Source organism: Lissotriton vulgaris, chromosome 3_1 (genome assembly GCF_964263255.1).
Source record: "Lissotriton vulgaris chromosome 3_1, aLisVul1.2, whole genome shotgun sequence".
NCBI lineage: Eukaryota > Metazoa > Chordata > Amphibia > Caudata > Salamandridae > Lissotriton > Lissotriton vulgaris.
Window position 1 is genome coordinate 36,502,710 of NC_141689.1, and position 16,085 is coordinate 36,518,794.

Sequence of the window (16,085 nt, forward strand, 5' to 3'; positions counted from 1 at the left end):
GCGTCAATCCAGCAGAGTGCAGCGGCTCCCGCGAAGCGGGAGCGGCAAAAAGTAGCGTGTGTCCTCGGTGAAACCAGCCTCAGGTGCGGTTGGTGCTCTTGCCCCCTGGGATCTGCAGTCCCTCTTCCAAGCGTCAATCCAGCAGAGCGCAGCGGCTCCCGCGAAGCAGGATTGGCAAGAAGTGGGGTGTGTCCTCGGTGAAAACAGCCTCAGGTGCGGGCGCTGCTCTTGCCCCCTGGGACTTGCAGTCCCTCCTCCAAGCGTCAATCCAGCAGAGCGCAGCGGCTTCCCCGAAGTGGGAGCAGCAAGAAGCAGCGTGTGTCCTCGGTGACACCAGCCTCAGGTGCGGGTGGTGCTCTTGCCCCTGGGACTTACAGTCCCTCCTCCAAGCATCAATCCAGGAGAGCGCAGGTGCTCCCGTGAAGCGGGAGAAGAAAGAAGTAGCGTGTGTCCTCGGTGAAACCAGCCTCAGGTGCGGGGGGTGCTCTTGCCTCCTTAGACTTACAGTCCCTTCTCCAAGCGTCAATCCAGCAGAGTGCAGCGGCTCCCGCGAAGCGTGAGTGGCAAGAAGTAGCGTGTGTCCTCGGTAAAACCCGTCTCAGCTGCGGGCGGTGCTCTTGCCCCCTGGGACCTGCAGTCCCTCCTCCAAACGCCAATCCAGCAGAGAGCAATCTAGTTGGAACTTGGCTGTTAGTTTTTTATCTTATCCGGATGCAGAGCAATGGCGACTGGAATCCACACTATGGCACAGAACCTATGGGATAGCTTTATATGGCCAGGTTAAATCTCATGTATCTTAGAGGCAGTGCATTTAATCCCTAATAACCTCTGGTGAGAATTAAAACAATGATACGGCGAGCCAGAAACACAACACTCAGCATTTCGAGGGGGTTATATTGCTCTCACTGGCTCTTTCTAGTTTATGATGGGATAGACCAATGATATTGTTCTTGAGTTGTATAGATCACTGTACTCGATATTGGTGCCTCGCAGAACCCTCCAGCTTTTTATTGTGGAAAAAATGAGAAAATATCTATTGTTTAAACCCAGTAAGGAACCCAGCTCTCACCCCCATTACCCCAGACTACTAGATCTCCACTTACCTTACCCTGGGCCATCATATCTCCACCCTGTTACCCCAGTCCATCAGATCTCCACCCCATTATCCCAGACCGCACGATCTACACCCCTATTGCCCAAGACCACCAGATCTCCACCTGCACTACCCCAGTCCACAAGATCCCTACTCCTATTACCCCCAGATCTCCACCCCATTACCCCATACCAACAGCCCTCACCCCTATTACCCCAGACCACCAGAACTACACCCCCATTACCCAGAACCCCAGATCTCTGATGCAATGTTCAAGTGAAGCTGCTCATGTTGTCTTGCAGGTCTGGTGAACAGGCTTCTGACCTCATCAATGCTCAGAACTCTACAGGAGAAGGTAAGAATGTGTGTCTGTGTGTGAAGAGTGCACCTGCTGGTAGTGGTAAAAGTAAATATGTTAAAAAAAGGATAATCTAAATAACAAAACAAATATAAATTTAACAGTGCCTGAAGAATAATGCACAGACAAATTACATTATCTAAAATATCCAAAAGTTCAGTTTTTAAGAGAGGAAGTTATGACAGGGTGCATGTGAACCTCAGCAGTGTAAATATATTCGAGGTTGAGAAGCCAACGGAGAAGAATATGTCCAAGCCTGATACTTTGTGGAGATGTGCATGTCAATAGGAAGCAAGAAAACTGCATTTGAATTATGGCTTACATGGAAAGAAGGATCCTCTGTAGAGGGACAGGGCTGTGGAGAGGCTGTCTGGTCAGGAGATCTGAAAGAGACACGTTAGTGATAGATTCCTTACCTTAGAATATCCCCTGGCATCAGACTGGATCTGGAAAGCTTTCGGCAGCAGTACCCCTGCGCGTCGATAGGTGTCGTCGTACGGCTCCGCATGCGTCGTTGGCATCGTATTCGCCGAGATGACGTCACTGGAGCTACTTAGACACGCCCTCGTGCGCTGACGTCAACTCTTTCTTTCTTTCTTTAATTTTTTGTTATAATGTGTGAGTACACTGTACCCCTGGGGCATAGGGATGCCCTGTTTCAAGCTTTATGAGGCCTCTCCACGCACGATGTTGCTGTTGGATCCGCACTGTGAGTGTCTCTTCTGCCTGGGGCATGACCACGACACCGAGTCATGCTTCCACTGCCGGGCCATGGCCCCCAAAACTTTGTGGGATCGGTCCTGAAAGTGGCTGTAGGCCCGGGAGTCGGCCCCACATTGTTTCAGGCCCTGGTCCTGCCGGAGGTCGAGGGCCCGGTCGCGGAGCAAGCACCATCATTCGAAGACTTCGCGCTCGGAGTCAGGGAAGGCGAAGCACAAAAAGTTGAAGAAGCGTTGCCGCCCTTCGTCCTCCCCTCGTCGGTCTTGGGGCGTGGTTGAGGGGGCAGGTGACACCGCCCCTGTGGCTACGACGGAGCCTGAGCAGTTACCTTTCATTTACCCACCTTTCCTGGGTCCATCAGCTACTCCGGACGAATTTCAAGAGTTTGTGTCTGTTATTTTCGGCCCATGCAGCCCCGTCAGCACGCCTTCGATCCCCACGGGCCTCACTGTTCCACGTTCCTCTATATCGCCGGCTCCGGCCCCGACATCGTCGACGCCCAGAGTCCTCCATGGCTCCCTGTTCTTGCCAGTGGACCCCGTACGGCCCCAACCGACATCAACGTCACTGACGCCGATGCCGACTTTCTTACCGACGTCGGCATGGTGCTGGAGGGATGTCTCCCCACGCCGATCCCAACACCGAAGGGGGAGTTTTACCCTTTCATTCACCCATGCGCTCGTCCACTTGTGGAGGACTGGGAAGGGTTTGAAGACCCTCGTGCAGCACAGTGCGAGTCTGTCCTCGACTGAGATGAGGATGCAGAGGCTGGTGGCCCAGATTACATTCCGGTGCCTGGTTCACCATCCCCTTCAGCTACTATGGAGGAGAGTGGTACCTTTTCCACGGTGCTACGTAGGGCGGCCGAGGCTCTTAACCTCAAGCTCCCTACAGTGGCTGTCAGGACTAACCTACTGACAGAAGTGCTTCTGCCAGCTTCTTCTTCTACAGAACCGCTGTTGCCATTTAATGATGCACTTACCGATGTGCTCCTGGGCACTTGGTCCAGGCCCAACATAGAGGCAACTGTGGACAAGGGTGTGGGCCAATGTCATCGCCCGGCTCCGGGTGACCCTGCCTTCCTCACCCAGCACCCTACACCCTACACCTGAGAGTTTGGTGGTTCAGGCCTCAACGTCCCCGAGTGCGTTCCCTTCTGCTCCATCAGACAAGGAATCCAAGAAATTGGAGCAGTTTGGGAAGAAGATTTATTCTTCCGCAAGTTTTGGACTGCGGTCTGTGAACACTGCCTGTCTCTTGGGTCACTATTCCCTTTCTGTATGGGATGCGGTTCAGAGGGGAGAGATGTGGCCAAGTTCACTATATGTTGTGGTCTTGATACCTCTGATTCGCTGGGTAGGGCGATTTCCACAACGGTGGCGCTTGGCCGTCATGCCTGGTTGAGGAGGACTGGTTTTTCTGCAGAAGTCCAGAATACTTTGATGGACATGCCCTTCGATGGCTCTTGCCTTTTTGGTGATAAGGCGGATTCCAGATTGGAGCGTTTCAAGGACTCTCGAGCGACAGCCAAGTCCTTAGGCCTTTCGGCCACACGTACTCCTTCCGCTTCTAACTTTTGTTCCTTTTGTAGCTTCGGTAAGGGCATCCAAACACGTTAATTTCAAAACGGACCTGCTCGGCAACAGTCCCAGCACAGGGATGTGGGACTCGCAGAGGCAGGTCACGGGGCCAGCGTGCGAGTCAGTCCACCAACACCCCTGTGCCAGTGCCTCCACACCTTCCTAGTCTGGTGTTTCAGGCCCACCAGACGCCAGTGGGTGGCAGGATTCATCATCACCTCCCCCTCTGGCGCACCATTACATCAGACAGGTGGGTTCTGGAAATAGTTCGAAGAAGCTACCCCCTCCCCTTTGAGTCTACCCCCTCCCCCAAGCCATGCCACCGCAGTTCCACTGCATGTTGGGGGATCATTTGGCACTTCTCCAGCAGGAAGTTACGGCCTTCTGGGCCAAGGGGGCCATCAAGCTTGTTCCGATGCCAGATGTTGGTCATGGTTGTTACTCTCACTACTTTTTGGTTCCGAAGAAGGATAAGGGTCTACGTCCCATCTTAGACCTTCGGAGCGTAAATCGCTTCCTCCCGGAGAAGAAGTTCAAAATGCTCACTCTGGCTCAGGTCTTGTCTGCTCTTGACCCACAAGACTGGATGGTGGCACTGGACCTGCAGGATGCTTATTTTCATATACCCGTCCTGCCGGCCCATCTGCATAACCTCCGATTCACAGTGGGCCAGGAGCATTTTCAGTTCACCGTCCTCCCCTTTGGCCCACCAGCGCCCCTCGGGTGTTCACAAAAGTGATGGCGGTGGTCGCAGCTCATCTGCGCAGATCAGGGGTTTCTGTCTTCCCTTATCTCAACTACTGGTTGTTCAAGGCGGGCTCGCCCCAGACAGTCATCTCCCACCTCCAGACTACGGCAGACCGCCTGCATTTGCTGGGGTTTTCCATCAATGCACCGAAGTCGCACTTGATTCCCTCCCAAAAGCTCCTCTTCATCGGAGCAGTTCTGGACATGGAGCAGTTCCGGGTTTATCCTCCCAAACAGCGAGTCCAGGAAGTTTTAGCTATGAGTCTGATCTTTCAGCCCTTGTCCTGGGTTTCAGTCAAGATGACCTTGACTGCTGGGACTCATGGCTGACCAACCATGCCAGGTGGCACATGCGGGCTCTGCAGTGGGACCTAAAGTTCCAGTGGGCGCAGCATCAGGGGAACCTGTCTGACTACGTCCAGATCTCGGAGGGCACTGCACAGCAATTGCAGTGGTGGCTCATGAACCAGCATTGGGTCAGCGGCAGATCCATTTCCATTCCCCAACCGGAGCACCCAGTGGTGACGGATGCGCCCCTCCTTGGATGGTGCGGCCACATCGGAGAGGCGGAGATTAGAGCACTCTTGTGTCCGGCGGAGTCCCGGCTCCATATCAACCTTCTGGAGCTTTGGGCGATCCTTCTTGCACTGAAGACATTCCTTCCCTCTGTCAGGGGAAGGTAGTGCAGGTGTTCACGGGCAACACCACCGCCATGTGGTATTGCAACAAATAGGGCGGGGTGGGGTCATGGACCCTATGTCAGAAGGCTCTGCTCCTCTGGGCATGGCTGGAACGTCACAGCATTTCCTTGACGGTTCAACACCTGGCAGGTTCTTTGAACGCCAGGGTGGACGGTGTCTGATGGATCACGAATGGCATCTTCACTCAGAGGTGGTGCAAGGTCTCTTTCAACAGTGGGGAGAGCCTTGGAGATCTATTCGCCACAGAAGAGAATGTGCAATGTCCGCATTTCTGCGCGTTGGATTTCCAAGGCGGCACTCGCTCGGCGGCGATTTTCGTCACAAGTATAGCTGCGGTCTGTTGTACGCCTTTCCGCCAATACCTCTTCTACCCAGAGTGCTGAAGAAAACCAGGCAGGACCAGGCCCAAGTCATCCTTGTGGCTCCAGACTGGGCTTGAAGAGTTTGATATCCCGAACTACTCAGTATGAGCCTGGATCCCCCAAACCGACTGCCTCTGCGGGAGGATCTTCTGTCGCAGCAGCAGGGGACGGTTCTCCACCCAAACCTGTCCAGCCTCCACCTGCATGCGTAAAGATTTAGCAGCGACAGTTGATTCCATTTGACTTGCCTCTTGAAGTCTGTGATGTCCTTCTGGCAGCCAGGCGTCCCTCCACTAAATCGGTATACGCCTCCAGGTGGAACAAATTTGTGGCATGGTGCACAGCCAAGACTGTGGATCCCCTTTCTGTCCCTCTTTCTGAGGTCCTTTTGTTCCTTCTCTCTGGCCCGGCAGAGCTCTGCTCTGGGCACTATCAAGGGCTATCTTTCGGCCATTTCAGCCTTTCTGAGGCTTCCAGATCAGCCTTCTCTTTTCAAGAGTTGTACAGAGATTCTTAAAAGGCATTACGGATATGTTCCCTCCTGTCCTTTCATAATGCCTCAGTGGGATTTGAATCTTGTTTTGACTTATCTAATGTGCGCTCCCTTTGAGCCGATTCACAATTGTCCTCTACGTCTTCTGACTTTGAAAACTGCCTTCCTGGTGGCTATCACCTCTGCCAGGACAGTGAGTGAGCTTCAGGCTCTTTCTTGTAAACCTCCTTTTCTGGTGGTTCATCCGGACAAGGTTGTGCTTCGCACTCGTCCTTCCTTCTTGCCATAGGTTGTCACTGCCTTCCACATCGGGCAGACTATCACCTTGCCCACTTTCTTTCTGCCTCTTCATCCTTCCAGAGAGAAGAGAGGCTCCACTGCTTGGAACCAAAACGTGCGCTCACCTTTTACCTGAATCGCATACAAGCATTCCGGGTGGATGACCAGCTCTTTGTTGGCTATGCAGGCGCCGAGAAAAGCCGGGCTGTTCACAAGAGGACTATCTCCCACTGGGTCGTCTTGTGTATCAAGGCCTGTTATTCTATGGCTAAAAAGGAACCTCTGGTGGGCTGCGTGCCCATTCTACCAGGGCGACAGCAGCTACTACACATTGGGACGTGGTGTCCCCGTGCAAAACATCTGTCAGGCTGCCACGTGGACTTCGCTGCACACCTTTACAAAGCATTATTGCCTTGACGGTCAGGTACGGAGGGACGGCTTCTTTGGCTGTTCTGTTCTCCGTGACTTTCTGGTATAATCTTATTCGCAGACCCACCACCGGGTTTGGTTTTGCTGGGGTATCTATTCTAAGGTAAGGAATCTGTCTCTTTCAGATGCACAAGTTACTACTTGTGTAACGGTATATCTGTAAGAGACATACATTATTGATAGATTCCTTACCGCCCCACCCATCCTCCTCATTCTGCAAACGGATTTCTAGGGTTAAGGTCATCCTTTCGGGCCCTAGTTTCCATGCACCAGTGGTCAGTATCTTACATGGCTCTGCGTTCCTGTTGCGGGAAGTTGTGTACAGAACTGACCTCAGTGCGCGTGGGCGCATCTAAGTAGCTCCAGTGACGTCATCTTGGCGAATACAAAACCAACGACGCATGCGGAGCCATACGATGACGCCTAGGGGTACTGCTGACGAAAGCTTTCTGGATCTAGTCTGACGCCTGGGGATATTCTAAGGTAAGGAATCCATCAATAACTGATGTCTCTTACATATATATCATTACACAAGTAGTAACTTGTGCTTTAGCACTGAGACAGAGAATAAAAGCAGGAAAATGGTGATAGTGGTTCTGACATATCTCATGCATTCTTGAATACTCACAAATGCATGTACCTGGTCCAAGTGGTCTCGGTGGAGCTAGACCATCCTTGATTTCAGTGGAGCTAATCTGCTGATGGTCCACGTGGGATGAGGAAGAATCAGATGTCAATTCAGCTGTGCAGTATTTGGTGTCAGTGGAATTAGGCTGCACCTGTTCTCAGTGCATCTAAATTCCTCCTTGTGCCAGAGCGGCCAGGCCTCTCCCAGTCCCAGTGGAGTTTGACTTATCTGGTCTCAGTGTAAGTAGGCCACACTGGTCTCAGTGGAGCTAGGCTGCATCTGGTGTCAGTGGAGGTAGATCCAACATAATATCAGTGGAGCAAAGATCCACCTCATCTCAGTGGACTAGGTCTGAGTCTCAGTCTACTGGTCTCAGTGAAGCAAGACTGTGTCTAGAGTTAAAGTGACTAGGCTGCATCTTGTCTCAGTGAGATAGGCCACACCAGGTCTCATTGCAGCAAGTTACAAAAAGGGGCTAATGTTCCTGGAAAGGATCGAGTGGGAGGCACAGTCTCTCAGAAGGTGGAGAATCCTTGGGTCAGAGTAATGAATAGGGACAGTCAGTGAGACTGTTTATGGTGCCCTCATACGTCTCCTAGGAGATGTTATGCTTCATCATGGGGCGGTGCTCCTCGTCAGGCCGGCGCTGCAATGGCCTATGGGTCTCCCGAAGGGTCACTTTGGCAGAGATCTTTTAAGAGGCTGCCGAACGATGAGTGCGGGTGATGTGGTCTGTAGCGTGTAGTGATGGGGTGTTAAACGAAGGATTACAACTGGTAAGGGAGATCCTGCACTATACTTTAATGAGGAGATTGCCCTTCCAGGGATAAAATAAAACTACGGCAGGTGGATGCGGCCTTAGGGTTAATAAGGAACCCTGGTAGTCAGGGTGCTGAGACTGGATAGGGGAAGTATCCTACTGTCTCAGGGGAGGGATCTAACTATGGTAACTCTTTCAAAAAAAGAGTTGACTTGTTTCACGTCTATCCTGGTCACAAGGACCTGTGGCGCTTCATCCGGACAAAAAACATGTACAAGGTGGACAAACTACCCCACACTGCGTTGGTACCCCTGGGTGCTACCTATGTAGCACCCAGGGGCACCAACGCAGTGTATCATTCCCGGTCCGACCTAAGCTAGGACAAAAGTGTTTATCATCAGGTGATGCAGAGGAGCTGTGTTGAAGCGTGCTATGGTTTAGTTTTGTGAACTCCGTGTCGGCACCTACCCCTCTCGCGGGATAAGGTCCCATCTTGTGCCAGAGTGGATTGGACTCTCCTGGTCTCTTGAGCCAGACCTGTCCAGGTCCATGGAGATAAGGCTTCAGTTTATTTCTGTAACTCGGGTTTGTTATGCAATGTATATTTGATGGTCCCATAATCCTTCTGCCATATGAAGGCTTATATCACTGCCTCTTGTCTGCCTGCTCGCTGTGCGTTCCTTGGATAACTGTGGGCTTTGTTCTCTTCCACAGAAGTGTGGCCGTTTTCAGGAATGGATGGCACGGACAGGCTTACCGGGCAGGAGGACTTCAGCCTCCTCTACGGGCCGCTGGGCTTGAGTGATCAGAAGCTGGTTCCAGATCCCATCCGTTTTTCAGGTCCAGACCCTCTGGGCGCGTCCACGCTGTCCAATAACAATGCAGGTAATGTCATATGTCAGGCAGGTCTTCTTGTGACAAATATGGCTGCTCCCATTGGAAATGCATGAGACGAGTATGACTGCTAGCTCACTGAAGGCAAGTAATAGTGGGTCACACAGTAAAGATTCCTTGTCCCATGAAACTGGTGTGTGATAATAGAAGTAAGCCTAGTGATCCATACATTACCCCCTCCCCTCCCTAAAGGACAAAACATAGCGCATTCTGCAGTTTGATTATATATGGCCATAAAAGGCATCTGCTCTCCTGGGTGAACTGTTTCCAATGAAACTGTAGCTTAAATTAGGATCATGTACAGCCAGGTATGTCTACTGACTGTGGCTGAGCTGCAATCTCCCTGGAAGCCAACTGGCCTCTCTGCTTTGCTATTCTATAGAAGAAACTCCATTTGAGTGCTAGGGACCTCTCCCCCTCCAATTGTTTGTGTATGCAGTCAGAAGAGGTACATGATTTTTATATGAAATGAAAGGAATTCGTACTTGTATAGCGCACTGAGGCGTCTTGGCGCTGTACGCATACCACTGTGGAACCCTTCCTGGCTTTTTCCCTGTGAAATACCCACTCCTGGGCACCCCCAAGGTGAAGCCAGGCATCTCAGTGCTGTTGGGGCCGTTGTGGAGATTAAGCAAGCTATTGCCCAGAGGTGCAGAGTGGGACTCATGATCAGAATAGGCACTGATGCGAGAATTATCAGGTCCGAGGAAATTGAGCTCAGGCCCACCGAGGCGGGAATTGAACCCTGGTCCCGGGCCAGAGCTCTGCTTCGGAGTCTGCTATATTTCTTAATATTCCCAATCATAACCGTCTTTTGCTGAGTTTACGCATTTTAATAGTAAATCATATTTTTCTAAAATATTTCATCACTCACTAAGTTAGCTTCAATAAGCATACCATACACAACTCTGCATAAAAGCCTCCTCTGCTTCAGCAACTCAAACACTAGCTGCAACTCTTCCAGATCTGGATCTCCAGCATCTGCCTCCAGATCACTACAAGATCCATCACAACCCTCGCTCAGTGCCATGAAACTTGACGGCCTCGAACCTGAACTTTCACTTGGACTCACCTGAAGGAACACATTGCCAGAAAATACAAAGACAGCATGGTACCAGCACTGCGACTTCTGAAATTCTGTTCAAGTCCTCGTACTCTTGTGTTTTGATGTTGGGAATACCCCTTTCCAGGCGCTCAGAGACTTCACATCTCCTGATGGGATCCTACAGGCCACAGCACGTCTCATCCAGGGCCTAAAGAAATATGATCACATCACCCCCATCCTAATGGAACTCCATGCTGGCCCACACCATCTTCAAACCCAGCTGCATCATTTACAAAGCCATCACAACCTTCACCCGGGCTTCTCTTGCAGACAATCTCACCATCTGTAGTGGATCTCGGGGTCATGTGCAGCCTGGACACCATCGGACTGCCGGCAACGATGGCTAAAAAAATAAAACACAAGGGAGCAGGCCTTTCCCATCTATGCACCCAGGATATAGAACCACATCCTTGTATCCATCAGGACTGCCCAAGGCTAGTCCAATTTAGGAAAGAGTTAATGACACTTCTTTGGCCATCTCCACAGGAAGTTACAACATTGGATTTCCCATCATCCATCTGCACAAAAAGTGACATCATTGAATTTCCCAGCATTCTTCTGCACAGGAAGTAGCATCACTGGTCTCCCACCAGAACGGTCTTTAAAAGAATATGTCAAGCAAGAGAATGTAATTTCCCATAGTCTTGCTGCACAGGAATGACATCACTGGATTTCCCATCATCCATCTGCACAGGAAGTGATATCACTGGTTTCCCGGTACAGCAATCAATCAATCAATCAAGAAATTTGTATAGCGCACTACTCACCCGGAGGGTCTCAAGGCGCTTGGGGGAGAGGGGTCCGCTACTGCTCAAACAGCCAGGTCTTGAGTTGCTTCCTGAAGGAGAGGTGGTCTTGGGTAAGACGGAGGTGGATGGGGAGGGAGTTCCAAGGCTTGGCTGCCAGGTAGGAGAAGGATCTTTCTCCCATGGTGGCTCTTCGAATGCGTGGAACGGTGACGAGGGCGTGGCTGGTCGATCGTAGCTGGCGGGGGGGGAGTGTAGAAGGCAGGCGGTTGTTGAGGTACCTGGGGCCCAGGTCGTGGAGGGCCTTGTGTGCGTGGGTGAGGAGTCAGAACGTGATTCTCTTGTTGACAGGGAGCCAGTGCAGGTCTCTCAGGTGTCCGGAGATGTGGCTGTGTCGGGGGATGTCCAGGATGAGTCGTGCGGAGGCGTTCTGGATGCGTTGGAGTCTTTTCTGCAGTTTGGCTGTGGTTCCAGTGTAGAGGGTGTTTCCGTAGTCCAGTCGGCTGGTGACGAGTGCCTGGGTGACCGTCTTCCTGGTTTCGGTGGGGATCCATCGGAAGATCTTTCGAAGCATGCGTAGGATGTTGAAACATGATGATGAGACGGAGTTGACTTGTCTGGTCATCGAGAGGGAGGAGTCCAGGATGAAGCCCAGGTTGCGTGCATGGTCCGTAGGTTTGGGTGCGCTGGCCAGGGCAGGGGGCCACCAGGAGTCGTCCCAGGCAGAGGGTGATGATCCAAGGATGAGGACTTCCGTCTTGTCTGAGTTCAGTTTCAGACGGCTGTTCATCATCCACTCGGCTACGTCTTTCATTCCTTCGTGTAGGTTGGTTCTGGCGGTGGCTGGGTCATTGGTGAGGGAGAGGATCAGCTGGGTGTCGTCGGCGTAGGAGATGATGTTGAGGTTGTGTTGGCGTGCAATGGCTGCGAGGGGGCTCATGTAGACATTGAAGAGGGTGGGGCTGAGTGATGATCCTTGTGGTACGCCGCAGATGACTTCGGTGGCCTCGGATCTGAATGGGGGGAGGCGGACTCTCTGCGTTCTTCCAGCGAGGAACGAGATGATCCACTCCAGTGCCTTCTCTTGGATTCCGATGTTGCTATGGCGTTGCACTAGGGTGCGGTGGCAGACAGTGTTGAACGCTGCGGAGAGGTTCAGGAGGATGAGGGCCGATGTTTCCCCGTTGTCGAACAGGGCTCGGATGTCGTCCGTGGCTGCGATGAGAGCGGTCTCGGTGCTGTGGTTGGCTCGGAAGCCGGACTGCGAGTGCTCGAGGGATCCGTTCGTCTCGAGGAAGGCGGCAAGCTGTCTGTTGACGGTCTTCTCGATGACTTTGGCAGGAAACGGGAGGAGCGAGATGGGGCGGTAGTTCTTGAGGTCGGTGGGGTCTGCTGATGGTTTCTTCAGGAGGGCGCTGAGTTCTGCATGCTTCCAGCTCTCCGGGAAGGTGGCGGTGTTGAAGGAGCAGTTGATGATGTCCCGGAGTTGGGGTGCGATGACGGAGTCGGCCTTGTTGAAGACGTGTGGGGGCATGGGTCGGTTGGCGATCCGGAGTGGATGGTGTTCATCGTGTGGATGGTGTCTTCGGTGCTGACCGGGGTCCAGGGCGGAGGGTGGTGGTGGGGGGAGTTGGTTCTGTGGTTGAGTGAGTGGTCTGTGCGCCGAAGCTGTTGTGTATGACTGCGATCTTGCTGTTGAAGAACGTGGCGAGTGAGTCGCAGAGGTCTTGTGAGGGAGTAATGTCGTTGTTTCCGGCGCTGGGGTTGGAGAGCTCTTTGACGATGCTGAAGAGTTCCTTGCTGTTTTGTGCGTTGCTGTCTAGTCGATCCTTGAATGCTGTCTTGTTGGTGGTGGGGATCAACTGGTGGTGTTTGCGGGTGGTGTGCTTGAGGGCGGTCATGTTGTCTGTAGTCGGATTTTTTTGCCAGGCTTTCTCGAGGGTACGGCAGTTCATCTTGGATTTCTTGAGGTCGTCGTTGAACCAGGAGGCTCTCTTGCTGCCGGGTCTGCTTGGATGGTTTTTCAGGGGTGCGAGGTCGTCAGCGCAGTTGGTGATCCACTGTGTGAGGTTGTTGGCTGCTTGGTTGGGGTCCGTTTATCTGGCGGGAGGGTTCTGGTTCAGTGATGTGGTGAGCTGGTTGGTGGTGATCTTGTTCCAGCTCCTGCGGGGAACCTGTTGCGGGTGGAGGTGGGTCGTGGTCCTTCTGAAGCTGAAGTGGACGCAGCTGTGGTCTGTCCAGTGGAGACTGATGAATTGGCTGAAGGAGATGTACTTGCTGGAGGAGAAGACTGGGTCAAGCGTGTGTCCGGTGTAGTGGGTGGGGGTGTTCACCAGTTGCTTGAGTCCGAGGTTGGTGAGGTTGTTCAGCAGGGTGGTGGTGTTGTTGTTGTTGTTGTTCTCCAGGTGGAAGTTGAGGTCCCCTAGGAGGATGTAGTCAGTGGAGGTGAGGGCGTGTGGGCTGATGAAGTCTGCGATGTCTTCGCTGAATTGTGTGCGGGGTCCTGGGGGTCTGTAGATGAGGGTGCCTCTGAGTGTGGTCTTGGGGTCGGTGTGTATCTGGAAGTGAAGATGTTCGGTGGCTGTGAGGGTGTTGTCGGAGTTGGTCGTGATGCGGATGGTGTTCTTGTGGACGATGGCGATGCCTCCTCCTGTCTGGTTGACGCGGTCTCTCCGGGTGATCTTGTATCCGTCCAGGATGGCGATGGCGATGTCGGGCGCTGAGGAGGCGTTCATCCAGGTTTCCGTGAGGAAGGCGACGTCTGGGGATGTGGTGTCGAGCAGGTTCCATAGTTCCACGATGTGTCTATGGACGGAGCGGGTGTTGAGCAGGATGCACTTCAGGTGGTTGCTGCTGGTGCTTGGCTTGGCGGATGCGGTGCAGGTCCGGATGCAGGAGAAGTTGCAGGATTGGCAGGTGAAGGGTCCGTGGGTGCGTCCTGGGGTGGCTCGGTGGCAGCCGGGGATCCGGCATGTGTTTAGAGCGTTGAGGGTGGCGGCGTCGTACGTCCGGCGGGTGGATGGCATCTGCGGAGGCCAGGGGCTCTGGCGCTGGGTGTGATCCAGGCGCGGACGGGCGCAGACGGGCTTGCCTTTGGCGTGCCTTCGGCGCACAATTGGGGCACCCGCTGCGTGTGGACACTGCGCGTACGCGCGGACTCTGCCATAAATGGAGAGTGGGGGGGCGGAGCGAGGGAGGAGCAGCTGGGAGGCGGGTGGAGCGACCGGCTCTGACCAGGTCAGGTTAGGTCACAGCTCCCCGCCTCGCGGACACCACCTAAGTATCCAGTGGGATGGAGGAGCAGCTGGGAGGCGGGAGCGGGTGGTGAGTGGGGAGGGGAGTGGTGCGGTGATGCTGGAGGGAACGGGGGTGGGGCCGCGGGGGAGCAGCGGCAGGGAGTGCGGAGCAGGGTGGAGCAGTGGGTGAGAAGACGGCGGTGGAGGCACAGAAGCAATCAGGGGCACAACAGAGGACGAGAGAAAAACAAATAGTGGCACAATACACTTACTGGCAAAATACGACAAATACGACAGTTACTGGCACAACAAAATCAGGGGCAGCAGTGAGGTGGATCGGGCAGCGGCGGCAGCAAACGGAGACCGGGCACACTGAGGATGGGCCACGCGGAGGGTGGATCGACCGGCTCTGACCAGGTCAGGTCAGGTCACAGCAGCAGCAGGACAAAGCTGTCTTTGAAAGAGGAAGCCAATCGAGAGGACTTCTTTTCCCGTTGCCCATCTGCACAGGAAGTGACATCATTGGATTTCCCACAATCCATATGCAGAGGAAGGGACATCACTTGATTTCTTATCATCCATATGTCCAAGAAGTGACATCACTGGATTTCCCATGATCCATCTGCACAGGAAGTGATATCACTTGTTCCCGCCTATGGTAGCCTGTGCTTCTTCCTCCTCTCTATTTAATGGCGCTGTTGTGTGGATTAGCACAGCGCATATGCTGCTGGTGTGCCAAAGGCAAGTTCATCTGCGCATGCGTGCTTGTACCATGCCCAGCGCCATATTCCTGTGCTCTCCTTCTACCTACTGCTGCCCTGCTGCTCTTGGTCATGCGCTTAACTCCGACTGCCGCTCGCCTCACTACTGTCACACCGCACAACATGGTAGGAGCATTCACATGCACCTTCTGCAAATTCTCATGGACTCTCCCACACCCTACACCTCCCACACCTGCAGCAACAGCCCCCAGCACCCCACTTACTCGCAATCACAGAATTCAACCACGCGCTCACACAGACCTAACACCACCCAAACAGCATGCCACACTAGCATGCATGCTCCTCAACACCGGTTTGCTCACGAAATACACCACAGAGATATGGAACTACTTGCTCTTTCTCAATAAAAAATGGCTAATGCAACCTCAGCCCGGGACATTGCTACAGCCATCCTCACAACATCATCCTTGACAGAGGAGACACAGAAGTCTATAATTCATCCCATCTGATATAGCTAGTCTTTACTGTTCCATACAGATGAGCAGATCCCTGGTCTTTCTGTCCCTCTTCACATCCTGCTGCCTTTGGGAATTCCGTGGACGGGCACTTCATTACTCCATCAATGCTGCCCAAAGCATGGTCCGATCTGAATTCAGGGGCCGGATGACTGAAGTCAGATTATCAAAAACTAAGGTATAGAGTTTGGAAACCACGACCTCCACATGGGGATATCTCTAGTTTATAAGGATAGCACCGACACGGGTTGTGTGGGTGACTCCCAGGGCACTGACTTGAGTGCTGGGATATCCAGCAAAAGTTTATCAATAAAGTTATTCTTTGAAAACGCTTCGTATTTGCATCCAAAGTATTTTATTCATACTCATATGGAAATCCTTATTCGTTCAAATTTTCTTGGAAATACAATTCTCCATATTAGATAAATCACAACAATCCTTCCAATGCATTTCGGCACTAGGCCTTCATCAGGGAAGTCTGCAAAGCAAAAAATATATCAATTCAATTCAAAAGCTTTATTTCGACAGCTTGTCATAAAAGCATTGAACACCCTATCTATACAACAATAAATACTAAGCTAAAAATACAATCAAGTAGTAAAAATCACATTAAACTAATTAAGCTGTCCCTTCATATTAAGCAATTAAAAAAGACACATGATTAAAAAACTTTTTACATCCATACATCTTAATTAATTGATCTGGGGAACATGGAAA

The 16,085-nt window shown here is 52.5% G+C and overlaps 1 protein-coding gene across 1 annotated transcript in view; it reads left to right on the forward strand.

Annotated features, from left to right (window-relative positions):
- Positions 1–16,085, forward strand: part of LOC147725878 (putative E3 ubiquitin-protein ligase HERC1) — a 1,064,842-nt gene that overhangs the window by 614,109 nt on the left and 434,648 nt on the right. Inside the window, exons 40-41 of the mRNA XM_086963380.1 lie at positions 1,396–1,448; positions 8,865–9,035. Coding sequence (XP_086819506.1) covers positions 1,396–1,448; positions 8,865–9,035 — 224 coding nt within the window. The remainder of the gene's footprint in view (positions 1–1,395; positions 1,449–8,864; positions 9,036–16,085) is intronic.